At 60.5% G+C, this 26,624-nt stretch overlaps 4 protein-coding genes across 4 annotated transcripts; all 4 read left to right on the plus strand.

Moving 5' to 3' along the window:
- Window positions 1-2,391: 2,391 nt before the first annotated feature.
- LMJF_22_0950 (putative protein kinase) lies at window positions 2,392-3,468 on the plus strand (the record flags this gene model as incomplete). Its single annotated transcript, XM_001683194.1, has 1 exon — window positions 2,392-3,468. One exon carries the CDS (start codon window positions 2,392-2,394, stop codon window positions 3,466-3,468), a length of 1,077 nt encoding a protein of 358 aa, XP_001683246.1.
- Window positions 3,469-8,336: 4,868 nt separating this feature from the next.
- On the plus strand, window positions 8,337-12,110 carry LMJF_22_0960 (putative kinesin; the record flags this gene model as incomplete). The annotated part of the gene is made up of 1 exon (XM_001683195.1): window positions 8,337-12,110. One exon carries the CDS (start codon window positions 8,337-8,339, stop codon window positions 12,108-12,110), a length of 3,774 nt encoding a protein of 1,257 aa, XP_001683247.1.
- A 2,849-nt stretch (window positions 12,111-14,959) lies between these two features.
- Window positions 14,960-20,890, plus strand: LMJF_22_0970 (conserved hypothetical protein; the record flags this gene model as incomplete). The annotated part of the gene is made up of 1 exon (XM_001683196.1): window positions 14,960-20,890. One exon carries the CDS (start codon window positions 14,960-14,962, stop codon window positions 20,888-20,890), a length of 5,931 nt encoding a protein of 1,976 aa, XP_001683248.1.
- Window positions 20,891-23,805: 2,915 nt separating this feature from the next.
- On the plus strand, window positions 23,806-25,926 carry LMJF_22_0980 (conserved hypothetical protein; the record flags this gene model as incomplete). Its single annotated transcript, XM_001683197.1, has 1 exon — window positions 23,806-25,926. One exon carries the CDS (start codon window positions 23,806-23,808, stop codon window positions 25,924-25,926), a length of 2,121 nt encoding a protein of 706 aa, XP_001683249.1.
- Between the last annotated feature and the right edge of the window lie 698 nt (window positions 25,927-26,624).

Raw genomic sequence — 26,624 nt, forward strand, 5'->3', positions numbered from 1 at the left:
TGAGCACCCCATATATGTATACGCATATATACATATATATATTATAGCACGCGACCATCTCTCTTGGTCTGTCTTCTCCATCTTTCGAACTTCATTTTTTGTTTGCTTTCCTCATCGGCGAAGCTACGCCAAGAGAGGTCAACGGACACGGATAGGGTGCAGCACAGCCACCACGACGGCACAACGGCAAAGTAAAGAAAAAGGGTCACCCATCTTCTGCCCACAATCTGCTCTCTCCCCTCTCCTACCTACCATCCTCCCTCCCCCCAAATTCCCCCTCTCTCCATTTCTCTCTACCCCTCCCTCCCCCCAAACCCCCAAGGGGGAGGCCTTACCACCAACTGTCCCTCTTCACCGATTATTTCCTCCTTGCTTTTGTTTTTCGGCCTCGCACATTGTGTGCGTATGTTCAGGTAGGCTTTGTCCCACTGATTTGGCCCGTCCTTCCTTGACTGCTCGTATTACCCCCTCCTCTGCCCCCCCCTCCTCCTCCTCCTCCCACTCCTCTCCCCCTTCCTTCCACTATATCTATTTTCTGTGATTGGCCTCCCCCTCCCTCCCTCCCTCCCCCTTCTTTCTTTGTTTCTCTTGTCTCTGCGTGTCTCGTGGTCTCCTTGCTTGCGGTTAAGACGTCGCGCATACCAGGGCACACACACACACACGTAGAGAAAGAGAGAGACGATATTTCCTTCGTTGCTGCTACTTGCTGATATCTTGACTTGGTCATTTTGTTGCTGTTGTTTTGTTTTGGTTTGTTTTGTTTTGTGTGTGTGTTTCGTGGCTCCGGTCTCTCGTCACTCCCTCCGTGTGGTCTGTGTGTTGTGCTTCGACTTAAGTATATTTTCGTACGGGCCGTCGATGTGTGTATGTGCGTGTGTGTATGTACGTATGCCCACTCGAGTGCATTCCTCTCTCTCTTTCTCTAGCTGCCTGTCCATCTGGCGCGTGTGCGTTGTAAGCGAATCATGCGCGTGTGGCCTCTGCCATCACCCATACACACACACACACATTCTCCACTCCTTCCTTTCACATTTGCAAGCAGTCGAAGACCTTTTCCGATATCGTAGAGGGCAACAAATACGACGTACATATACGCACGCACGCACGCACAGAGGACGACGACGCACAGCAAGACACGCAGACTTGAGAGTTGGCCGAGCAGTACGCAGCAGCCATCAGAACGTGTCTAGAGACGAGTCACTGATTGCCTCGTACGCTTGCCTCCCTCCTCTTTCGATTACATATATATAATATAATAGAAAATATATAATATATAATATATAATATATTCCTTTGCCTTACTTTGTGCGCGTGTGTTTCGTGTTGGCGGTGGCTCTGTCAGCACTGCTCGTGACCATTAGGTAGAAGCGAAAGACACGCACGCGTCGTAGGTGTGCACGTGTGGGAGCGAGTACCATTTTTTTTATTTGCTTGGTCGTGTTGTCAGGTTTCTAGAAGATTGTCATACAGCGTGTGCGTGTGTATCGGAGGGCGGGTGAGGTGTGTGGCGCTTGACTCTCGCTGCTTCGGTGTCCCTCGTATTATTTATTACCCCTTTTCTTCTCACGACGTATGCAAGCACGTATATATGTGTTTTTCCTTACCGTTGCAAGCAAACATTCAGCAAGGGCACATCAACGCGCAAACACAGGCATCGAAAGGGCGGTGAGAAAAAACACAAGGGGACGCCAAAGCAGAGCCAAGTCTATTACATCGTAGAACGTGTTGTTTGTTTCCCTTCACATTCTCTTTTCCCCTCTCTCTCCTCAGTGCGCGCACATCAACACAGACACTGCGGCACATATACACGCCCCAAATACAGAGGTATACGTGGAAGGGGGTGACCAATCCGTGTCTTCCTCTCCTCTACCACTCCCTTCCAGACCTCAGCAACTTCCTTTTTTTCGCGCGCGTGTGTGTGTGTGTGTGTGTGTGGCTATTGTGGGCCTAACTCAATCTGATTTCTTACCCGCTCCCTTCCTCTTCTTCCCGCACCTGCACTAACACCCACCCACCCCCCTCACCCTAACCTCTCTCACGCAGCGCCGTGTGAGTTTCCTTGTTCTTCAGCTGCTTGTGTGTGCGTGGGTGTAGGCGTAAGCACGAGGTTTTCCAGCTCCCTTCCTTAACTGCTCTCTTGAGGTGTCTGTGCCTTGATCTCTTCCTGTGCTTCTTTTTTGTTTGTTGTTGTTTGTTCGGTTCTTCTTTGCGTCGGGGGGTGCTCTTGTGTCCGTGCTCGATATCGGGGAAAGACCCTCGCATACACCACCGGCAACCCCTCCTCCTCCTTTTCCCGCCCCCCCCCTCCCCTGCAGGGTTTATCGTAACGCCCTCTAACTTCTCACAAGAGGACAGAGACGCACACTTGGCCTGAAAGGGAGAGCACGGACGATGCAAGCCTCGGCGTCTCTGCCCGAGCAGCAGCCGGTTAACGACTCGACTGACCACCAAAACCACCACTATGTCAACCCCCTCGTCTCTAGCTTTCCGACCGTGGTGGGGCCGAAGCTGCCATGCAAGTACCGTGTCCGCCGCGCCATCGGCCGCGGCGCCTTCTCCACTGTGTGGTTACTGATCAACAACAAAACAGGCAAGACTGTTGTTGGCAAGCTGTCCGACGCCTCGCATTCCTCCAGCGCCTGCAAGGCGTTTGCCGAGGCGGAGGTGGAGAACATGCGGTGCTGCAGCCACCCCAACATCATCTCCCTCATCGAAACCTTCGAGGCGGGCGAAAAGTCTCTGTACATTCTGGAGTACGCCAACGCCGGCGATCTGCAGGCTCAGGTCGACACCCGCGCGCAACCGCCACCTGGTACGAGCGACGGCACTTCGATTCCGTACCGTGAGGACGAGGTGCTCGTTATATTTGCCCAGCTCGGCCTCGCCATCCGCTACCTGCACGACCGCCGCATCATGCACCGCGACCTCAAAACATCAAACGTGCTGCTGACGCGTAGCGGGCTCATCAAGCTCGGCGACTTTGGCTTTTCGCGTCAGTACCAAGAGAGCGTCTCTGGCGAAGTCGGCAAGACATTCTGCGGCACGCCCTACTACTTAGCCCCGGAGATGTGGCAGAGACAGTCATACAGCTACAAGGCGGACATCTGGTCCCTTGGAGTTATCATGTACGAGTTACTCGCCCTCAAGAAGCCATTTCAGGCAACGAACCTGTCGGAGCTCATGGAGATGGTGACGCGGCAGGGCAGTTTCGACCCGCTACCGGAGGATCGGTACTCGTCCGATATGATCTCGCTGGTGAATCAGATGCTCCGGGTGGACCCGAGTGAGCGCCCGAGCATCAAGGACATACTGGCTTTGCCCCTCTTTCAGCAACGAGGGCTGTTGATACTCAAAATAAATGTGCGACGCATCAAGAACCTTGACGCGGAGGTGCGGACGCGGCTCGTCGAAGACGTGGAGGCGGTGCTCGGTGACGACAATCGTTCCTCCGAAGCATTCCCGTTGTGACAAGGGATAACGAGAGAGAGGTCGTATGTGTGTCTGTATGCATGTCTACCCGCGAAGATGAGCGTAAGGTCGGTTTCTATTGTTTTAGTGTTGAGGAAATCCTCGGGGGGCCGCTTTCATATCAGCGCACCTGCCGGCACGTGGACAGGCTTGCCAAAGCGGCAGCGTCAGGGTAGCCGACGCCAACTGCGCGGATGACGGGGTCGGCCACCGGTCCCAGGCGTCAGGCCGACATCCTCCGGAGCCGCGTTCAGCGATACGGCACGCTGAGACAAGCGGCACTTGGCGGCCGCCGCCCCCCACACGCGGAGAACAAGGCTGCTGGGCTCGTGAGGCACACCTGGTTTCGCGCTATGATCTTGCACGCAGTGACCTGGCCACGCACATCCCGCTCGCGCTGCATGGGCTTCCCCCGCCGGGTGTCTACCGCTGCCCCCTGTGCTCCGTCGGAGCTACGTGCTGTGAGTTCTTTGTGCGTCGGCACATGCTCGCCGGCGGGCTCCTCCCCCGGCCACGACACCGCGCTGAGGCAGGCCCCCGCAGCGCAGAACTGCGAGCGCGGTGCGCGGGCGCTGTCATGCACAGCCGGCACGTCGCGTGCCGCACGCAGACGGTGCATGGAGAGGCGGGAGGTGCAAGAGCGGTGGACGGGAATGGCGCGAAGCGGACCATGCCCGTGGGCCGCAAGGTGCGTGCGCGAAGCATGCGGCGCGCCGTCGATGTGCCCGGGTGGGCTGATGAGGCGCAGATGCCGGAAGCGTGGCGAGGGCGTCCCGAGCTGCACCGCCGAGTCCCCCAGGCGCGAACGTGACGAGCCTGCGGGGAGCAGATGATGGAATGCGGCTGCTTGAGGCGACTGAGGGCGCTGACCGGAAGGTGGCCGACTTCCTCCTCGGGCCCGTGCTGCGTGCGCCCGGACTGCCCCCTGCTGCCCGCACGGCGGCCGCCGCGGCCTGCGCCCTCGATCGGGAGCCCGAATGGTGGCCGCGTGGGTGAAGGCGTGCAGCCCACCCGCGTCTCCGTGTGGCGCCGATGGCGCCGCGCGCACCCGGGGAAGGGGCGAGGAAGGGCATGAGGAGCCCGCTACGCGCGTGGCCCGATTCGACGGCAGGCGGCTCGTCCGAGACGGCCGGGATGAAGCCGTGGTGCCGCAGGGGGGGGAGCGGGTGCGCTGTGGCTGTCTATGCGCGTTGGTGTGTTGACTTGTTCGTGGCAGGGATGTGGACAAGTTCAAGGGATAAAAGTCCCTTTGTGTGCGTCACAAGCGCTCACAGTCGTTGTGGCTCCTGCCCCCTTCGCTGCCTTCTGCCCCGTCTGCGCGTCCTCTTCTGGGCCTCCGCCGCGAAGTGGTTCTCCCGTGGCTGCCGCAGTGGTTGTCGTGCCTGCCCATCACGTCGAGCAAGAATGGGAAAGGGAGGGTGCAATAAGACGTGCGCGTGTGCGTGCGTCATCGTCGTTCATTTTTTGTTGTTGCTGTCTCGTGTCTGCTTGCCTTCTTCGTGGCCTCTCTTCCTATATCTATGTATGTATATATATATATACATACATATATATATATGTACATGTGTATATGGGTGTGTGCGCGTGTACGTCTATCGCTAGTCTTCGGGCTCGCATCTAATAAAGGATGGGGTGGGATTTGCTTCTGGAGAACATGGCGAACTCTTTTTTGTTGCTGTTTTTGGTTCGTCGCAGACGTCGATATTGTTTCGCGGTGCTTTATCGCGCGCGTGGAGTCTCTCTCTCTCTCTCTCTCTCTCTCTCTTTCTCTGGTTTATCTCCTCGTTCCGTGTTCTCTTTGGTTGCTTATCAGGTGTGGACTGTGTGTGTGTGTCACGGGATGCCCATTTTCGTGGATGGCCGGCTGGCTTTTGTGGTGGTGCAGGAGGAAGGGCGAGAGAGAGGGAGGGGGATCTTTATGGTACATGTATGGGATACTGGATGTCGTGCTCGTGTGGCAGTGTTGCCGTCGACACTGCCAGCTTTCCTTCTATTTCTCGTAACCCTCTTCTTGTATTGTTTTCGTTTCTCTAGTCCGGCGGGCGCGCACATACAAGCGACACACAAGTGAGTGTGTGCTCACATGGTGTGTGTCCCTCTGTGTTGTGGCAGCGCGTGGGCCTTTTGACGTGTATTCGCCGAACCACACGTTCTTTTACTACATCAGTGTATTGAGTCCCTTCCTCTCTTTCTCTCTCGCTTGCTTCATGGTACGCTAGGCTTCCCTTTTTTTTTTTGAGGGGGGCGCCGTTGCTTTTTGCCTCTTGCTGTCGTCGTTTTCAGAGAAGCGATCCCGTATGCTGCGGGCCTCCTCCTCCTCCCCCCTTCATGGGGTGTCGACACATCTTGACATGCTTTCTTTTGTTTTTCGTTCTCTCTATATTATGTATTCATGCAGAGAAACATATATGTATGAATATATATATATATATATATGCATTGATGTCGCTAACCGTTCCTTTTCTCGCGGCCTGTCTCTGACTCTCCTGCTCTCTCTCCCCTCTCCCTCCCTACCCTCTCTCCGGTCGACGCGTCACGTCGTCGTGCATCCCTGTATGCGTCCATTCGCGTGGAAGGAGGGAGGGAGGTTTAAACACATATATATATATATATATATATAGTAGCATGCGTTTCCACACAAGTGGGCGAACAAAACAACGACGCAGATTCACAGATGAAACAGCAAGCAAAAAAAAACGTAAAAACAGCGGAGAAAAAGACACGCGCACGCGCACACAGATAGACGTGCAGACACATTCCAAAGCTATCCCATGTCCCATTCACTTCCTCTCCTCTTTTCATTCACTCCTCCCCCATCCGTGCAGACATACACACGCACACACGAACGCTTGCGTACGCCCTCGAGTCTTGTGAGCAACCAGTAATGATGCCTTCTCCCGTTCATACCCTTCGCTTCTGTTTTCAGTTTCTTGTTTGTTTTTTCGCTGGTTTCGTGTCGTACTCGGATGCCCGCTCCTCCGCCCTCCTTTCAGGTGTAAATATGCTTCCTGTGGGCGTTGCGGTGTTGGTCGCTGTTACTTACTGCGTTGGCCTCTCATGTGTCGTTGTCGTCGCCGTCCCCCTCCTCTTCTGTCTGCAAAGTAGTGGGGTGTCTTCTTGTCTGTGTGTGTGTGTGTGTGTGCGTGTGCACATATCTCTCTGTGACGACACGGCTTGTCCACTTTTCTTCTTTGCATGCCTCAACGATGCCGATGCTTGCGCAGCTTTCTTTCATCGTCGTCTAAACAGAGTCTTTTCGACTTCGGTGCGTGCGGCTGTAGAAGCCGTGGTGCAGCGGATGAGGAAAAAAGGGTCGGGCGCCTCTGGCGTCAGCTTCCGTGTGCACCGCCTACCCTCTCCCTCCCCCCCTCCTCGTGCATTCACAACCGCCGCCGATGCACACATGAACTCATCATCATTACTGCGTTCTCTCCCATTATACGTAAAACCATACAAAGTCGATGATACACGCAATGCACCACCGAAAAAAAAAGCACACACGCACACACTGCTATACCCCCTCATACCCCCGGCAGTAGGGGGCGAGGCAGACGTGCACGTGCATCTCTGGGTAGGAAAATGGGAGCTAGGGGCCGTGGTGATTCATAGACGCACTCACTTGGGCTGGTGTGGACTACCGATACCAGCGGCAGAAGAGAAGGCCACTATCCGTAGAGCTGCTTCTCTTTGGGCTCTCTCCACTGCTGCCCCTTTATCCCACCTCTTCCTGTCTTTCCTACGCACACTTTTCCTCTTGCCCTGGTAACCCTAGTGATGGTTCTGTGGTCGCGAGCCTTTTTTTCGTTGCCACTTTCGCAGCTGCTTCTACCTCTCCCCCCTCCCCCTTGTCTCTGCTGTGGCTGCTCCTTGTCATATTGCCCCCCCCCACGCACACACACACACACACACACACACACACCTCCAATCCCTCTCCCTCTTTCGTTACAACACCCCGCACACACACCGGCGCAACTGGAAAGCTCGTCTCCTTTTACGCCAACGTCGTGGCCTGTCCAGTGTCCGGCGTATGCGTGTCTCACCATTCATCGCGTTGGTGCCTCCTGCATGTCCTTCTGTGCGTGTACGCGTCTTTTGTTTGCTTTTTTTTTCTCGAGACCTCACCGTGCCTGAGTGCAAGCGCGTGCGCGCAGCGGCGTCCGGAGCAAGCATCAGGTGAATGAAGTACGACGGCACGCCGGTGACGTCCTCCCAGCTCGCTGCGCACGAACGGCCAGAGGTGTACGAAACAAGAAGGGGCGAGAAAACGCTCCATTATGGCTACGGAGTCCTCATCGGTGCTTGTCGCCGTGCGTGTGCGCCCCTTCACACCGAAGGAGGACTCTGCTTTCTGTACCATTACCGTCCCAGATAGTACCACAATCTCTGTCCTAGACCTTCCGTCGCTCATCCCGAGCTCCACGGCGAGCGGCCTCGTTGCCGGAGGGGTGTCTGGCAGCGCGAATGGAGGCGACGGCGGTGTGTTGACTGCCTCCGTGACACTCGGGCTGGTGAACAGCAGCGGCGGTGTCTCGGTCGGGGGAAAAAGTGTTCACTTCAACTCCCCTGGCAGCCTTGAGGCACTGCAGCACTCGTACTCCTTCGACAAGATCTTCTGGAGTGTTTCGCCAGCGGTGCTGCCCTTCCCTCCGCCGTCTGTGCTCGACGCACTGGCTGGCGATGACAACGCAGTCGGCGGTCCTGGCAGCGGAGGCGGGCGAGGGATCAAAGTGCCGGGGCTGACACACTCCACCAAGGCTCAGCGCAGCCTCCTCACCCAGTACAGTGCCGTCGCCAGGAATCTTCCGTGCTTCGCGCAAGCGCCACCGTACGACGATCAGCAGAGTGTGTACGAGTTTATCGGGCCGCGCATGTACAAGGCCGTCATGTCCGGCTTCAACGCCTGCTTGTTCGCGTACGGCCAAACTGGCAGCGGCAAGAGCTACAGCATGATCGGCCCAACAGATGCGCTCTCTGGCGTCACAGGTGCCAGTGCTTCAAGCAGCGGCAACCCCAGCCGCAGCCCCCCACCAGCGCAGCGTGACAGCCTCACGGTGGAGATGCCTGCGGAGCACGGCATCATGCCGCGTCTTTGCTCTGACCTGTTTCGTCTGATGCGCGAGGAGCGCGAAAAGGACGAAGGCGTCACCTACTCCGTGGAGCTGAGCTTCTTGGAGATTTACTGCGAGAAGGTGCACGACCTTATCGCCGCCGCCTCGTCGCTCACGGCGGCCAATAGCAACAGCACCTACGCTGGCACATCCGCATCGGCTAGCGCATCGCTGCGCATTCGCCAGCACCCCTCCCGAGGGCCGTACGTGGAGGGACTCTCCCACGTCAAGGTGCGCGACGCGGGCAGCGTGATCAAGTACCTCCTCAGCGGGCTGCGCGAGCGCGCCACCGCCGAGACGAACATGAACGAGCACAGCAGCCGCAGCCACGCCATCTTGCAGCTTCACATTACGAAGGTCTTGGCCGACACCGACGAGAGCACTGGCGGCGTCATCACGCGCACGCGAGCGTGCAAGGTAAACATGGTCGATCTGGCTGGCAGCGAGCGCGTCTCACAGTCCGGCGTGTCGGGCGACCGCCTAGAAGAGGCCAGGAACATCAACCTCTCCCTCACCACCCTCGGCCGCGTTATTCAGCAGCTGTCGGAAAAGCAAGCCGGTAAGAACGTCATCCCTGCCTACCGCGACAGTATGCTAACTTGGCTGCTCTCCGACAGCCTTGGTGGCAACAGCAAGACCATCATGCTCGCCACCGTCGCCCCGAGTGCGTATTGCTACCAGCAGACCTTGAACACGCTGCGGTTCGCCGGCGTGGCGAAGAAGATCGTGAATGTCGCGACGGTGAACGAGGACCGGCACTTCCAGGAGCTGATCGCGGAACTGCGGCGGCAGATTGTGCGGCTGACTTTGCAGCTCGAGAGCGGCAAGGCCGCGGAGGTGCACTTGGAGAAAATCGATGCGTTGAAGCGAGAGCGCGAAGCGCTGCTGACGGAGAATGACGCGCTGAAGCTGAAGGCAGTCTCGGCTACCGACACGGCGGTGCTGCAGGCGCTGCGGAAGCGCGTCAAGGACCTCGAGGCGGAAAACGCGCAGCTAGGTGTGGAGCTGCAAGGGCTGCAGGAGCGCATGCTAACAAGCACCGGTGCCTTGCGCGACGAGCTGGCGCAGCAGCGTGCAGAGACCATGCAGCTGCACGAAAAGCTGACGAAGCGAGAGGCGGAGGTGACGGGCTGGGCAAACCGCTACCGGGCTCTTGTCATCTCCACCACAACACCAAGCACGGTAGCGGCGAGCACCGCGGGTGGCACCGGCGCTGGCGGCGTGAAGGCAGCGGCGGCCACGGCAGACGCGAAAGAGGCGCTGCGCGCGCAGCAGCAGCTGCAGGAGGAGCTCGAGCAGACTAGGGCGAAGCTGCAGAAGGCAGCGCAAGACCTCTCCGCTGCCGAGCGCGTGAAGCAGGAGGCGCTTGACGTCACGAAGATGACATCGACGCAACTGGATGAGTACCGGGTGCGCTACGAGGAGAGCAGGCGGCAGCTGGATCTGCTGCACGAGCGCATGCAGAGCACTATGAGCCTGCTGGAGACCACTCAGTGCGAGCTCAGCGCTGTCAAGTCGCACCGCACGACCGAGTCCGCCAAGACCCGCGCCGCGGAGGACGCGCTAGAGGCGACCAACACGGCCAACGTCACGGCCGCAGAGCAGCTGGAGCAGATGCGGAACGGTTACCTAGAGGAGAAGCAACGCAACGTGCAGCTGCTGCTGCGGGTGGCGCAGGTAGAGCAGGAGCGGTCGGCGCTTAAGCGCGCCGTCACCCAGCGGGCAGCTGAGATGTGCGAGCTGGAGCAACTGTTGCTGGAAGAGATGGAGACCTCGGAGCGCTACTACATGCGCATGCGCTTTCACCGATCCGAACACGAGCTGCAGCATCAGTGCATGGTGCAGCTGCTCCACCTGAGCAGCATGGCCGACCACCACCGCAGCGCGGACGGGATGTGCTGGTCGGCCGCAGGCGCCATGGGAGCCTTTCCTAGCCCCCGCCCCCCTACCTTACGCCCAGGAGAGGGCGAAGGTAGCCGAGGCACACCAGAGGTGTCGTCGCAACCGCTCTACCGTGATCCTAACTCCGCAAACGCCCCTCCGATGTCGGCCGCGCATGAAGCCGTCACCAGCGAGCAGCTGCTGCACATGCAGCTCGCGTACGAGTGCCAGTGCGAGGAGCTGCAAGCACGCGCCGCCGTGGAGCAGGAGTGCGCTGCCGAACTTGCCAGACTTCTCTCACAGAAGGCGCGCCTACGCCAAATCGCTGCAGCGGAACTCGCCGAGAAGCTCGCCGATGCCGAGGACGCAAGGAAGGCGCTGCGTGAGGAGCTGCACTACCACAAGCAGAAGGTCGAGACGCAGGAGAAGGAGTACGCGGAGGAGGTGACGCGGCACCAGAGCGACAGGAGCGCGCTGCAGAACGCGGAGATGGAGCGTATGCGGTTGGAGCGGAAGGTTGGCTCACTCGAAGAGGCGAACGCCGAGCTCGAGGCGGGCCGCAACTTACTCATCGCTAAGGTGGCGCAGTTGCAGGATCAGCAGAGCATGTGGCAGGCGCGGTGCGCCGAGGCGGAGCGCATCTCTGCGGAGGTGCAAGATCTTCTCTTCCCCGGCTCGTGCGGCACCTCCTCGAGCAGCCCGGCGAACAGGGCTGGCGAAGGTGACGGCGATAGTGAGGACCAGCTGCCGAAGCGCCGCAGCTACTCAGCACTGCAGCTGGAGGCGGCAACGCTGACGAGCAAGGTACGGGAAGCTCAGGACGCGATGGAGGCAAAGGCGGCGCTGGAGCGGCAGTGCGAAGAGTACCGCGGCGAGCTTGGTGCACTGCGTGCGCAAGTGGAGCAAATAAAGTCGCAGACGCAGGCGGCCCAGCAGCAGCGGGCTCGCAGCGACCGAGCTCAGCAGCAAGTCCAGACACGCTTCAGCGAGGCGAATGCGCAGCTGGTACAAGAGATCAGCACCATCACCCGCGACTACGAATCACGTATCAAGCAGCAGCAAGCAATGATGAACACGCTGCGGCACGCCTTGGATGAGGAGACGTCCATGGCAGATATGTGCCGGCAGTCGGCGCAGCGAGCGGAGGCGGCGCGGCAGGCGCAAGAGGAGGAGCTCCTCGCCGCCCGAGAGGCAGCCGAGGAGCTGCGCCGCGAGCGAGAGACCACGACGAAACTGTATCTCGAGGTGCAGGCAGAGCTGAACGAGCTACGGACGCACTACCACGCTCTTGAGCGACAACTCACGGAACTGCGCGAACGGGAACCAGAGCTCTACGTGCTGTTGGAGAAAGGCCTCGACGAAGACACGACAAGCTGGCTGGAAAAGGTACGCGGTGAGAAGCTGCGACTGCAGAACCAGCGGCACGAAGCACGGCGGCTGAACTCTGAGCTGCTCGAGCATGTGCAGGATAGCAACACGCGACTGCGCGATGTGCAGAAACGACTCGCTGACGTCTCCATCGGTGGCGATGAGCTGGAAGGGGACGAAGAGGTCTCTGGGAATCAGCAGTGTCCACCGCACACGCTCGCCGACGTCGACACGGCGGAGCTCGAGGGCACCCTCTGCGGCGCCGCTGACGCCTGCCGACGCTGAGAGGATGAGGGGGAGAAGGGAGAGTACCCGCAGCACGAGTCCTTGGCTCTCTCTTTATCTCTCCCTGACCCCTCGCTCTTACTGTTCGCACGTCACCGTGCATCTGCCCGGACCGATGGCCCCCCCCATTGCCGATGAAGGACAGCCGTTGCGGGAAGTATTAGTCGAACACGTTTGGCATACATACGCATGCGCACATGCTCGCCTGCTTGGCGTGCCTGTGGTGTGGGTCTTGTACCCTCGTTCCCCTCCTCCTTCCCGCCGCCCAAACCTCCTTGCGTCTGCGGTGACTTTTCATTGGGCCACATGCATGTTTTTTTTTTCCTTTTTTTCGGGAGAGGGGGTGTGAGCGCCGGAACGCTAAGCCAACACCACCACCACCATTTGTCCACCTCCGCTTTCTCACTGTGTGTGTGTGTGCCTGTGTGTGGTGTGTGGTGTGTGGTGTGCCTGTGTGTGGTGTGTGGTGTGTGGTGTCTCCCACCCTCTCCTCGCCCGGCCGTGACCGCGCCTATTTGTAAGTGGCGACATTGTTGGTGCTGCACGTGAGACATAACAGGCAGAACTGCGTTTAGTTGTGTGTCGTGCATCTGTGCGGCTTGCATCTCTTTGCCGCCGATATCGACGTGGGGCGCGTGTGCCGCCGTTGTCGTGCACTCCGGTGTCTCCGCTGCTGCGTGTGCGCGTGCCGTCCGTCGTTTCATCCCCCCCCTCCCACTCCTCCTTTTCGCTTTGGTTCAATTGATGTGTGCGCTCCCCCTCCCCCACCCTTCTTCCTGTTTTTTTCTGTGTGTTTCTCGCACACACACCACACACACACACACCTACACACACACACACACACAGTGTTCTGCATTCCTAGACGAGCGCTTCCTCGGCGAGTGTGTACGTGTGGGTGCGGGTGTCCCTCAAGGACTGAAAGGTCTGCGAGTCTCTTGCTTTGTTGCCCCCCCCTCCCCTCCTTCCCCCTTCTCCCTCTCTTCCTCTCTCTCGCTCGCCAGTCCCTCACCCACCCCCACCGCCATCACGACACGCGACACCTCCTCCCCCACCTCCAACTCCATTCTTCGATTTCAAAACACCGATGCACTCACGATGTAGCCTAGAAGCCATACCTGCATGCGCCCTCACGCACATCTTCACCGCTGTTACCTGCTTTCTTTCTCGCTCCTTATGTACTTTTTCTTGGCTTGCACCTCTCAATCTGCGCCTTGGGCACTTCACCCCGCATGCGCCGCCGATCCTCCCCTCCCCTCCCCTCATAGCCCACCCTGTCGACGATGATGCCGGCCACCTTTTTACGTGGTATCATCAGGGTCTCGTACACCCCTCGCTATCCCTGTCAAAATGCCAAACCCGCCTCTGGTGGTCACAGGGTCAAGCACTCACGACGTAGAGGTGGTCAGAGCGATGTATCACCACTGATGTCGGCGGTCGTGTCCTGGGTTGGCGCTGCGTTGGAGCGGCCCGCAACAGTGCACAGGTCTGTGCCATCCGTGTGATGGGCAGCGTGCCAGCGTGACTGGAACGTGTATCCCACTCCCGGCCTTCACACTGCCTACTGGCGTGGGGCAGCTGAGCTACGCCGAATGAGATGCACCAGGGGTGGCGACCGGCACGATTGGGGGAGCGGCTGTGAGGCCGCCTTGCGGGGCGGGGTGGTGGAGAGGCAAGGATAGATAGAAGCACACTAGGGCTCTTCTCTTCACCCTCCCCCCACGACCGGGGGGAAGTTCGGTGCAGGAAGGCGGGCAGCGCTCGTGAATGCCGGGCCCTTTCTCGCCTTGCCTTAGAGCTGCATGGCTGCCATTGCATATTGTTTTTATCGATCTAGTGCATCTCTACTCGCGCCTCTCCGCTCTCTCTCTTCCGCCTCGTGCACACACACACACACGTCTATATGCGCTTCCGTGACCGCACCCGCCGCTCGGTAAACGGTGTCTCTCACCCCTCCTTCCCTCCCTCCCCCTCTCTATTCATTTGTGTTCACTGTACATCAATCGCATGTGGGCGACTGAGTTGAAGCACGAACTCGGTGCATCTGCGTGATATCGACGCAGCCATTCGCACGCACACCTATATAGGTACATACACCCGTACCAACGGAAGGCAAGCGCAAGCCACCTGTGGGCAGCTGGTCGCGCGCGTGTGTGTGTGTGTGTGTGTGTGACTTTGTCAGTCCACGTGGCACGCACACATGCTTCTCTCTGATTTCCTCGATACGAGCTGCCACCCCACCCACCCCACCCCAACTCTTCCTCCTGTCTCTGTCTCCGTGCGGCCCAGTTTTGTGTTGCTGCTCGTATCGCTTAGCGGCTCGCAAGGCAGGAGATCTTTTCTTTGTCTCTATCAGCACCATCATTAGTTTCCGCGACACACCCGCTGCCCTCCTCCTCTTCCGCTGCACAATCCTGGAGTGCCCTCACCCCCCCCTGGTCCACTCCGTATGTGAGTGTGTGTGTGTCTGCTCTGCAGAAAAAGGAGGGGCCGTTTCTCGGTGTACCTGTGCACGTGAACCACACGGCGGGCGCTGTCAGGCGGCTTCCACCAGAAAAAAAAACAAGCAAAGCCACGATCACTGCCTTCATCTTCTTCCAACCTCCGCCACCAGCTCAGCAGCACCGGATTATGTGTGTGTGTGCGTATGTGTGTTTGCGCGCGCGTTGCCCCTGCCCCCTCCCACACACACGCACACACATACGCACACCGCTCTGCTTTCCTTTTGCTTGCTGACTCATTCTGTTTTTTTTTTTGTTTTGTTTGGGGGGGAGAGGAGGAGGAGGAGGGCATCGAACCCTTCCCTGAGCATAGACGAACACAGACACGCACACCTACGCCATTGAAGGACAATGCAGCAAAACCACGCCACTAATGTGGCTCGACACACCGCCGCCGCCGCCGCCGCCGCCTCCACGGCGCCATCCGCCAACTGCGCCAGCAGCGACACGCTTTTCCGACTGGAGTGCGTGCTGCTCTTCGCGTTGGATGTGGTGCGGGGTCCGTACATCCACAGCTGTGCACCAGCGCACCCGCCAGAGGCGATTCGGTCGTTCTTGGAATCCCAGGCGTCGCCTGCCTCGCCTTCTTCCGCGGCTGCCGCCTACTCTGCAGCGGCGGCGGTGACGAGCCCGGCAGCCGGCGCCGAGCCAGCGCGGCGCGGCTCACTAACACCGCCGCCACCATCACCGGTCCAGACAAAGGTCTCCGCGGAGATGATAGGCGACGATATCACAACGATGTCCCCAGCTGGATCTCACTGCGACGCGGTGACGGCATCGCCGTACGCGAAGATGGCGAGTGTCGCCATGCACTCATCACCCCCGTTCGGGGCGTGTAGCATTGGTGGGGGCGATGGTGGGCTGGCCACTGCCTCTTTTTCCTCGGTCATTCCAACACTGCCTCCAGCGCCGTGCTCGGCATTCTCGCCAACGCATTCACTGACTTCCGCAGTCGATGCCTCACCACCCTTGGAGGTGTGGTCGCTGCAAAACAGCGCTCGCACGCCGCTGCTCAAGGAGCAGCGGCTGTCCCCCTTGTCTCTCGCCAACCGCGCTGGTGCGGCTGCTGGCCTGTCGGCATCAGTGCTGGGCGACATGGCCGGCGGCGACGTGCGCAGCGTGTCCTTCTCGCCGGTCGCACAGGGCCGCTTCGTCGGGCTGAGCGACACTGCAGCACAAGCTGAGACGCGCGCCTGCGCGGTGGACACCAGCGGTACCAACCACGCCGCCTCCGAGGACAGCACGGCCTTCTCGTTATCCCCACAGACGTTTACGAGTGAGTCGCAGCTGGCGCCGCACAGACCGTCGCCGAAGGTGGGCTCGTCTGCGTTGACAGCATCTCAGTCGACCGGTGGTGGGGATGCGCCAGCCGCGGACACAAGCCTGGGCGAATATGGCGGTGAGCCGACACACAGCAGTGATGGACACTACCGTGACGCCCGCAGCGAAGCAGCGCACGCGGTGGGGAGGGGAATCGACGTGGACAGCGGCACTACCCCGACACGCAGGCTAGTCAAAACACCCGTGGTCACCACGACGACCGACGTGTACTGCTCCAACGCCTCCTCGCTGAACGCTACTCCCGTAAGCGCGCCGCCCATGACCACCGCTTCCCCAAGCGCCAGTATCAACAGTGGCTTAGCCGTTTCAGGAGCGGCCACCAAGAGATGTGCGGTGACGGACGGTCAGCAGCAGCTCCTGCACCATCATCACCCTCAACACCTGCTGCCTTCCTCTCCCCAGGTATGGTCATCGCTCCATCCCGCAACCACAGCCGCGACACGCGGCACTCCGTTACCTCTGACGAGCACCACTGCGGCAACAACCGCAGCGGACAAGGGCAGGATGAGCGGCTACAACGACGTCTTCGTCCCGCGCTCTGAGTTCTGTCGCCGTGTACTGTGGTTATACCCCGCTGAATCAGGGCTGCTCTTCCTCTATTACCCAGAAGACATTCCCGGTGAGCACTACCAGCGCAAGACGCTGCGCTACTCCCTCTGTCTTGTCTTCCGCGTCGATCACAAGCGGATGACAATCGGCGATGGCCTGCTGCATCAGCTGGTGCACCCATACAGCGTGGTGCTCACCAATATCGCCGAGGAACTGCGCGAGGCGGAGCTGAAGTATGCGTACATGATTCGCGGGCTGCGCTCCTTCGATTCAGCGTCGTGGCAGATGTCGAGACTCGCGCTGAAATCGCCCATATCCTCCCTCCCTACTACTGCAACGACCGCATTTAACGTGGCAGCGCAGTCGCCGGCAACGTCTTCCGTGGCCACTGCGCACGTCGCAGAGGTTGCCGAGGACGTCGACGAAGGCGTGGGCCAGGCACATCTGGCAACGCCGCTAGCGCTCCCCTCCAGTGCCCCCCAGAAACCATGCACGCTCGCCCGCGGTCGTGTTACTGGGCAAGCCGACACAATGGCACCGTCGACGGCGACAGCGACGGCAGTCGCCATGGCGGCCAGCGCCACCTTCAATGCCGCTTCCAGCACATCATTGAGCCCTAACTCATACCATCCGCCCGTTCTGGAGCACAGCGGCGCAGTGCCAGCCGCGGTATCGGTAGCAGCAGCAGCGGGCGGGACTAACAGACGGCACCCCCCGGCGAAGATGGCGGACCGCACGTCGGCATCCCTTATGTTCCCACGGCAACCGGCTGCGCTACCGCTTGGCGACGAGGGGACTGAAGCTCACGGAAGCGCTGAGCCCGCCACGGCTACTTTTCCCGGCGGCTGCAGCTCGCAGCAGTGCGAAGATAGCGCACGTGTCGCTCAGAACCGTCTTGATGGGGGAGGTGGCTCGCTGCCATCGGGCGTACACGGGTGCGTTGGCTGCTCATCGCACGCCACCACAGCCGCCGCGTCGAGCAACACGGTGCATGCGTCATCGTCGCACCTCAGCGTTTCCTTCTCTCCGCCTACCGGAGCCCACATTGGCGCAGGCGGTGGTTCAACAGCGGCCACCGCCGGTGACAGCGGCGTCCGATCCTTTTCATCGTACCTCACCAACATGGAATCGTTAGAAACCACCATCAACCCGCCCTCCTCCTCTCTGCCGGTGCGCAGTCGCACTATAAGTGAGACTGCCGCCACCTTTCATCTCCCGTCGGCGCAGCCGCGAGCACTAGAGGAGTCGACGAGCATGGCAGCGAGCAGCAGCGCCGCGTGCTCGTTCAGCCTCACGGCAGCACCGGCCTCCGCCCCTTATGTCGCTCTTGGCGGCGCCGTCAAAACACATCACGGCGGAAGCCGTCAGCAGCAGCAGCAGCACTCCATGGCAGGTGCCAGTGCCGCCACCCCACCGTGTGTTCCCTCGCCGTTCCAGGGCCCAGCTCCCACAACAGCTGTGGCGAGCGTGCACATCTTGAACGCCTTCATCACACCACCCACGGAGCCGAAGTGGACGCCGCTGAGCGAGTTGGTGGATGAGCTCTTCCGCTGCCTAAGCTACACCAAGGCACCGGACGGCAATGGAGACCGCGAGCGAGACGGGCAGACCGGCAGTCCGGGCGTGGATGGACGCACGCCGGTGACTGCGTCGCCGATGCCTGCCGCTGCCGCCTTGGGACTAGCTGCACAACAACCAGCGGGTGCGCTCGGTGCGGGAATGAGCAGCAAAGCCCTGGCGCAGCGCCCGATTTCCACCACCTCAGCTTCACCTGCTGGGCAGCAGCAGCAGCGCGGCGACATGAGTGTTGTGCATCTGTCCAACCGGCTGAGCTTCCATGTGCGGCGCATGGCGCCACTGCAGCCGGCGCGCCTCCTCCACTTCGATCACATCCCTGTCCCGGTCGTCGCGTACGACCCTCAGATGATGGAGTGGATGGATATGGCTGTCCTCCACGTGTTCCGGTTGGTGGACGGCGTCCGTACCGTGGCCGATCTTGTGTTCAGCGTTGCCGTGGGCACCACCACTACGCTCGCGGAGGTGTACGCCGATGCACTTCAGCGGTGCGTCGCGGAACAGCAGGCCGCGCCTGTGATAGCACCAAGTGCGACCCCTGCAGGTGCCGGCGCCTCCGCGGGGCAGAGGCGCTCCACTGCCCATCGCGACCGCGCCCGCGGTGCTGCCGTCAAAGTTGCGGCGGCGGCGGCGGCGGTGGTGGAAATGCACGGGTCTGGTGAGTCGGCTGCAGAAGCTGCTAATGTGGCTGGTCTGGGGGCCAGTGCTGCCGGGAGCCCGAGCCAGTCGATCGTTGTGTCCGTTCCGATCGCCATTCATCCGTGCCCGTCCTTGCTGCCCGGCGTTCGCTACCCCGCCCCAACAGCGGCGGCGGCAGCCATCAGTGACGGACAGGCGCCGCTACCCAGTCAAGTCAACGTGCGCGTCACTCCTGGAGCGGCGATAGGTGCGGGCGCACCGGATACCGGCGCCCCTGTGCGGAGCGGCGCCAACGGTCTAGGAACAGCAGTGCCGATCGCATCTGGAGTACCCGACGGCAGCAGCGTGACCTCTGCCGCCGCTTCCTCGCCGCCGCCGCCGCCGCAAATATCCGTGGAGCTCCCACAGACGTGGGTGGCGACGGCAGGGATCGTGATGGAGGCGCTTCTCCACTTGGAGCTGAGTCACCTGATCAAGGTGTACCGCCCATGGACAGAGGGGACGCTCTACAGCACCACCCACAGTGCGCAACGGGTACTGCGCAGCGTTCACCACCCAGCTCGCCATGTCCTGGGGCACTACCTTCTCTGCATGGCGTGGTTAGAGCGGCAGGAGTGCAGGGAGGAGCGACGCCGTGTGATAGCGGAGTGGAAGCAGATACAGAAAGCAAGCGTCAAGGCGCGGCGGGCATCGGTGGCGTCGCGCATCACCACGTCGGTTGTCGCCGAGAAGCAGCACGCCAGCACAACACTGGGAATGGCTTCCACCCCGCAACAGTCGTCGACAGCCGCGGAGGTCTCTTCACTGTCATCCGCAGCACCGGCAGCCGCTCCTGCGGTAATGCCAGCAAGCGGTGTCGGTAGTAGAGCCGTCGCCGTGAGGTCACCGGATCTCTTAATGGACCGCAGTGGTTGGTCGCCGCCGGCTGCCCCGCAGCTGCCGTCGTCGCTCCCGTGCACCCCTGAAATGAACTGCAGTGGACAGCACCAGCAACTGCTACATCCGCCTCCATCCCTGACACCAGTCGCATATCCTGGGTTCCCCTCCATGCCATATTTGCCCCAGAGTGATTCTATGCTGATGGGCGTCGGCGCCACCCACGCAGGGGGGTTGGACCCGAGCAGTGCCGACACCCATGCCTCCTCGACTTCGACGAGTTTGGCGCCATCGCCGCTGCGGCACGCGTTGAGCATCGGCGCGTCTGGACGGCTGCAGCTGACTCTCATGAGCTCCCTCCCCATGCTTTCGCTGTCGCGTTCCGGTGTCAGCTCTGGTGCTGCTATGAGTGGCACCTCGCAGAGGTTTGTTGTGGGGAGCCAAGGCAGCCAAACCTGCGGTGGCGGCCTGCTGCCGTGCGCTGCCACTGGAGTTTCGTACGGCAGCAGTTATTCGCGGCAGCAGCAGCGACGGCACCAACATCTTTATGTAGACGGCTGTTTGCGTGCCGCTCCGCTTCGCTCATGCAGCAGTACCAGCGGCAGCGAGGACATCTGCGCCTCTGTGTCACGCAGATCATCGTCGTCCGCATCTTCGTCTGTGAGTAGTGATAGCGGCCACTCGAGCGTGTCGTCGTCCTCATCCTCTTCTTCTGCAAGCCCAATGCCGATATCCGCCTCGGCCATGCAACCGGTGGCCGCGCTGTCGATTTCGGACGCCAGCGCCGTGCAGACATCGGCGACGCCGGCGAAGGTCGAGGCGCCGGGCTCGCCCTCTCTGACGCCGTCCGCCGCTGGGGCAAGCATACCCGCTCAGGCAAGCAAAGGTGCTGCCGCCGCTGATGCCGTCTCCCGCTCCGCGCAGCATTCGCTGAAATCGCCCAGTGGTGACGGCGCCGCAATCGAGGGGCCCGCTGCCGAGCCGACAGCTGCGTCTGCGCTCAGGGCGGCAAAGAGCCAAGCTGCGGGGGTCGCGGCTGCCGAAGCGTCGCGACAGGAGAGGCGATGCCGCCGCCGCCCTCCGCTAAAGGTCTTCACCCCGACGGAAGCGGACGTGAGCCGAGCCGCTGCTGCCGCCTTGTGTGCGCTCGCTAAGTTCAACAACGCCAGCGTCTTATCCGTCCAGGAGGAGATGCGGCGCATCCCAGTGTGGGCCACCAGCTTCAACCATTGGTCCGACCGCTGCGTGAAGGCGTTGGTGGAGGTGGCGATACTGAACAACTGGTTAGAGGATGTGTCGTGATAGCAGTGCAAACATCGGTGGTGGGGAACGTCATGCTGAACGGCGATGAACACCTCCTCTCGTGCGTCGATAGGGCGCCTGTATCAGGTACGCATACGTGTTCGCCTGCGTGTGCAAGCGATCATGATCTGCGCGTATTACTCGGGGGAACAAAAAAAAAAGAAAACGAAGAAAACCATGAACGCTAATCGGAGCAGAGGCGGGGGGGCGGAAGCGGCCGCGGCGCATGCCCTTTGAGAGCTGCTGGACAGTGATGGTGTGGGCGTCGATGAGCGTGCATGTGTGTGGCCCCCGCGAAGGGGCAATGCCGCAAGGCGATGGCTCACGTGCGGCGCACACTTGCGGCTGTTCACATTTTTTTTTGCATGTATGGCGCGGCTCACGCACCTCTACCTTGTCATGCGCATTGGTCAGGGAGAGCAAGGGCACGCGAGGTGCACACGCCACCGCACCGGCAAAGGCACATGTGCACCTCGCGTGCCCTTGCTCGAATGATGTGGCATGATGTCCACGCGCATCCCCCAACCCATCCTCTCTCCTCTCTCCCTCATGACCGCGGGCGACTCATGCCAAGAGCATACATATATTTGCGTGACCCGTAACTCTACTGGAGCAACAGCTGGGCAACGCAACGCAACCCCCCCCCGTTCTCTTCTTCCTCCCCTCGTCCCTATCGCCGGCCTTCTACTGCCCTGTCTTCATCATGGATTCCTACTACTGCTTGCTGGCGTTTATGTTCGCCTTCGTGTTTTTCACACTGTTCCTGCTCACACGCAGCGCTGGCAGGATCGCGAAGGAACGGGAGGCTAAGTCTGAGGCCGTGGCCGCTGCCTCATCGTGGGTGAAGGAGGGCGAAGGCGTCGCCATGGGCAGCACCCGCATCCGCCGTGCCCGCCGAGAGGAGTAAGAACAGAAGAAGTGGACAGTCTACATATGCGCGCAGGTGGGCGCAATCACGCGAAGTGGCTGCGATGGCCGCTTTCCGACGAATGTCCTTGAGCACACACACACACCTCTACACGCGAGGTGTCTTGTGCTTGTATGGCGTTGTCTTTTTCTTTTCCGTCTTCCTTTAGTATGCGCGTGTGCGCGCACAAGGAGGTGCGTCGTCGTCGCTCTGTGTCTGTATCGCTGCCCGCACCTGCGTGCTTGTGCGCTGGTGCCGCCGTACCTTGTTGTTGTTGGAGGGACCGTTTGGTGACTCGATCGCCTTGGCGATATGGTTTGTGAGGTGGCCACTGTCTCTCTGAGCGCGGTTGCAGTAATGATTGTACCTAAGCAGCTCTTCACCTCCCTATCATTGGATAGTACCGGTGCCGCCTCTCATCCTCCCCCCACCCGCAGCGACAAGGAGAGGGTGAGGCAGAGCAGGAGAAGGCTACAGGTAATGTGAGAGAAGCCATGAGAAAATGAAAAAGGATGCACACACACACACACACACACTCACACACACACACACACACACACACACACACACACGAGAATGCATACGGCGCTCTTGCGTGTGTGCACTCGACGACGTCAGCGGTTTGAGGTCCCCGCCCTCGTTCCCTCTGGGTGTCCGTGCCTCTGTGCAGGCCCGCCCTGCCCGCCTCATCGTTTTACGCCGGACCGATGACGTGGTTCGCGCACGCGCACACCCGGATGGAGAAGTGCCCCGCGCAAGGCTGGCACTCCAGCAACGCAATCTTTTTTTCCGCGAAGGCAGGCGAAAAATCACGACAAACCCCGGACGGTGTTCTGTGCGCAGTGGTGCAGGACATGATCTCGGGTTGCATGATGTAGGTGTTTGAGATCTGTGGAGGTTCACCGCGTCGTCGACCTCGCCAGCCCTCCCCCTCCCTCTTGCGCACACGCACATATGCATGCGCACACGCTTTCCTCCTCCTCTGCCCTCGCGCTTCGCCGTTTTATCGAGCCACATCACACACACACACACACACACACACACATATCGATATATAGATAAGTATACACTCATACGTATTGCCACATTCGGTAGGAATAACACGTGGAACGTACTCCCTGCTGCGCCTCGGTGATGCTGTGTGCAGAAGGTGGCACTCATCGCGCTCTTCTTTATTTACGTTGTGCAGCCTACAGGTACCGGCACGCACGCGCGCACGCAAGGGGACCTTCAACGTGCGTTGTGCAAGCGAGCACAGCCGGGCGAGATAACGGAGTGAGCGGTGCGGGCAGGACGCAGTGCGCCCCAACGAAGCAGGGAGGCAGAGGCGTTCACCAGCATGAGCAACAACTACTCGCCCTTCTCGACTGCGCCCGTCGCGCGTGGCACCGGTGTGTCGGCGGCCTATAACCACCATCTGCAACACCACCACCATGCGAGTAGTAGTAGCAGCAACGGCCTCATGGATGGAATGCTGCCACCGCCGCTAGGGACCCTGTCGCCAGGTGTTCCAGCAGCGGCGGTCATCGGCAGGGGTGGTGGCGGGGGTGGCATGCTGCCCTATCCGATTCCGCCTCCTCAGTCTCAGCAGCAGCAGCAGCAGCAGCAGCAGCACGCGGCATCCGCCTCCATCATGAACACTTGCGGTCCGACAGGCAGCGTCGGTGCGGGAATGACCAGCAGCGGCCCAGCTGTCCCGGCACCCCGGTCCGCCGCCACCCTACTTGCTGAGGCCACCGGTGCGCCACCACCGCCGCCGGCTCCATCGCGCGGGTCAGGCAACACCGCAAGCATGGCTGCTGCTGCTGCTGCTGCTGCTGCTGGAGGTCTCGCTGCGGGCATTGCGGGTGCGACGGCAGCAGCGCCACTGCTTGGTGCTCCTTCGGTGCCGACCATTACGCCGTCCTTGGCTGCGCTAGCGGCAACAACGCCCGAATCGGCTGCCGCGGCTTCGGCGGCCGCATTAGTGTCGCCGTCGTTTAAGGTCTTCACCACATCTGCGGCGGCGATGTTGTCATCGATGGCGGAGGCCGGCGGGTTGGCGGACCCAGTAGAGGGCGCTGGTGGTACCGCCGCCTGCTCCGTCGCTGGTGCCCAGGTTGCCGCCGCTGCTGCAGCATCCACCGCGACTCCCTTGGTGCCGACACGGTCGCCTGCCATCAACCCTCACTCCAAGGTTGAAATCCAGTTTACGCTGCCGACCACACGGGAGCACGTTGACGCAGACGAGTGTGACGCGTTCGGCTTCGAGGAAGAGTCGGAAGATGACTACGCCGCCGACATCCTTACGCAAGTCTTGATGACGATCAAGGACGTCGACCGCAATAATGATCCGGAGGAGGCAGATCTGGAGATGCGTGGAAAGGAGTGGTACATCTTCATCCTCGACAGCGGCGACGCCCGCCAGGCAGCAGCGGCTCTAAAGGCGAAGATGTCGCAGCTGACGGACAACGAACTGCGTGTGATGCTGAACGGCTTGGCCAGTGCTATCATCTATCACAACACCTGGGCCGCTGTCTTGCACTTGGGGATCCAAGAGAAGGCAACGCTGCGCCATCTGGTCCTGCGCATTGTCCTGAAGATGCTCGTCGCGCACCGCTGTGTGCCGTGCGAGGCAGAGAAGTACGTGGCGGTTCTAGTAAAGATGCTTATCGTAGGCTGGGTAAGCATGAAGGGGACTATCGACACCGTCGAACTGTGCCTGCAGCACGATGAGCTTATCCATGTCGGGCTGCGCATCGTTGAGCACAGTTTCCATAAGTCGCGAAGAGTCGTAGAACTTCGCGCCGCCTTAGCGACTCGGCCGCGTCTTGCGCGGCGCCTCGCGGAGCTGTACGCCACGGAGCCACGGTTTGAAGTGGATGTGGCGCTTGTCACACGCTGGTGGCGCGGGACACCGCCGACAATCTACTGCTCCGTGCCGATGGAGAACTCCCAAGGGGATTCGCTGTCGAACTCCGTGACGTGCATGGCGTACTTCGGCGTCCGTGATGAGGTGGTGACAGGTGACATGAGCGGCGCAGTCACTCTTTGGGGTCCGCCGGGGTCGTCCCGTCAGCCGTCGGCCAAGAACCCGTTAGGGTTCCCGCACGTGAGCGTTCGCCCCCGCGGCGTCGTGCCGCTGCCGATGAACTGTGTCCCTGTCGCGATGGCTGGCCAGCGCTTGGATGGGCAATACCTTGCTATTGCCGGCATGCCATTTAAGTCGCGCAAGCCGTACTCGAAGTACTGTGGGCGACCGGCCGTTAGGCCATCCTCGACTTCGGCGGCTGCCACCGCGATGGCGGCCGCCGATGGTGCGGTGGACGGAGCGGGCGTGGCAGGGGATGCGGCGAGCATGGCGACAGGGGCGGCGGTCGGCACAGGCAGCGCCGGCGCTATCATCGTCATCACATGCAACGAGAACTCGATCCGGTGGAACAAGGGCGAGATCGTCCTGCGACCGCCAGGAATTGCCCTGACCGCGATCACGGCGTTCCGCAACTCTATCGTTGCCGTGGGCGAGAGCGCTGTCAGCGCCGCGGCCGCTGGTGGGCCTGTGGCGGCGGGGATGTTGGGCGGCAACGTCAGCGCCCCTCACAGACTTAGCTTTGTCGATGTCATGAGCGGCAGCGTCATGCGCCAAATTCCAAAGGCGCATGACGACTACATCACCGCGCTGACAGTGCTCGAGGAGAGCAGCTACGTTCTGCTCTCCGGTGGCCGCGATGCCGCGGTGAAGATGTGGGACCCGCGCTCGCGCGAGGACACCCCTGTCGTCAACACAGCGCTCTGCACCGGCGCGCTCCACCACGAAACCACCATCTCCTCGATCTACACGACCGGCTACAACATCATCACGACCGACGTCTACGGTGCCATGATCGTGTGGGACCTCCGCAGCATGGCGGCGCCCTACAAGCGGCACCAATTCGCGTACCCTATCGCAGAGGCTACGCTCATTCAACAGAATCGTGCTGCACTCGCCACGACGCGCGGTATCGTGACGGTCGCGCTTGACACGCTTGCGCCACAGGACCTGTACTACGATAAGGGCATCTGCACCCGCTTGCTGGCGAACGACGCCGGTAACCTCCTTTTCGTAGCGCGGGAGGGCAAGCTGGACGTGTTTGCCGTGTCGAACTTCTAACCCTGCAGCGAAAAAGAGGGTTTCATCTGGGAGGTGGCGATTGAAACGGAGGACAAGAAGCGAGGGTGGATGGGAGGAGGCAGGAAGCGTCGCCGATGAGGTGCGCATGTGTAGGTGATCACCGTCCTCCGCCATATAAGGGCACTCATGTTACGTGCTGCGGTGCGCGCTAGAAAGAAAGAGAGAGAGAGAGAGAGAGACGTCATGTGGTGCGCACAAAAGGCAGCAGAGATGCGGAGCGACGCTTCACCGGTTGGCCTTTTCCTTTCTGTTTTTTTTTTGTGTGTGTGTGTGTTTCGTTTTTGCGTGCGTGTGCGCCTGCTTGCCCGCATGTCTACATGCGTGTGTTTGTGTGGTGGCTGCATGCAAGGCGCATCTGCCCCCTCCTCCTCCCCCTCCCCCCTCCCTTCTTCTTCATGTTCTCCTCTGTTATATCTTCACGTTGTTTGGTTCTTCATAACTGTTGTGGTGAAGCGTGTGAGCACGTTTGGTGTGCTTGTGGGTTAGTAATGGCGCTGCCGAGAGCGAACTCGACAGCTAAAGGCGGAGAGCTGAAGCAAGTAGCGCACTGTTCTTCCCCTTACCCTTCCACACCACTGCCACCCTCCCTCCCTCGCGGCTCCGCGCGCACTAGAGACGGTCGGAGCATAGCGAGCCAAGGCGCAACTTGTGCCAGAACCCGTGGCCAGCTGCTACGC

The sequence above is a fragment of the Leishmania major genome, chromosome 22 (assembly GCF_000002725.2).
Source record: "Leishmania major strain Friedlin complete genome, chromosome 22".
Taxonomy (NCBI): Eukaryota; Euglenozoa; class Kinetoplastea; order Trypanosomatida; family Trypanosomatidae; genus Leishmania; species Leishmania major.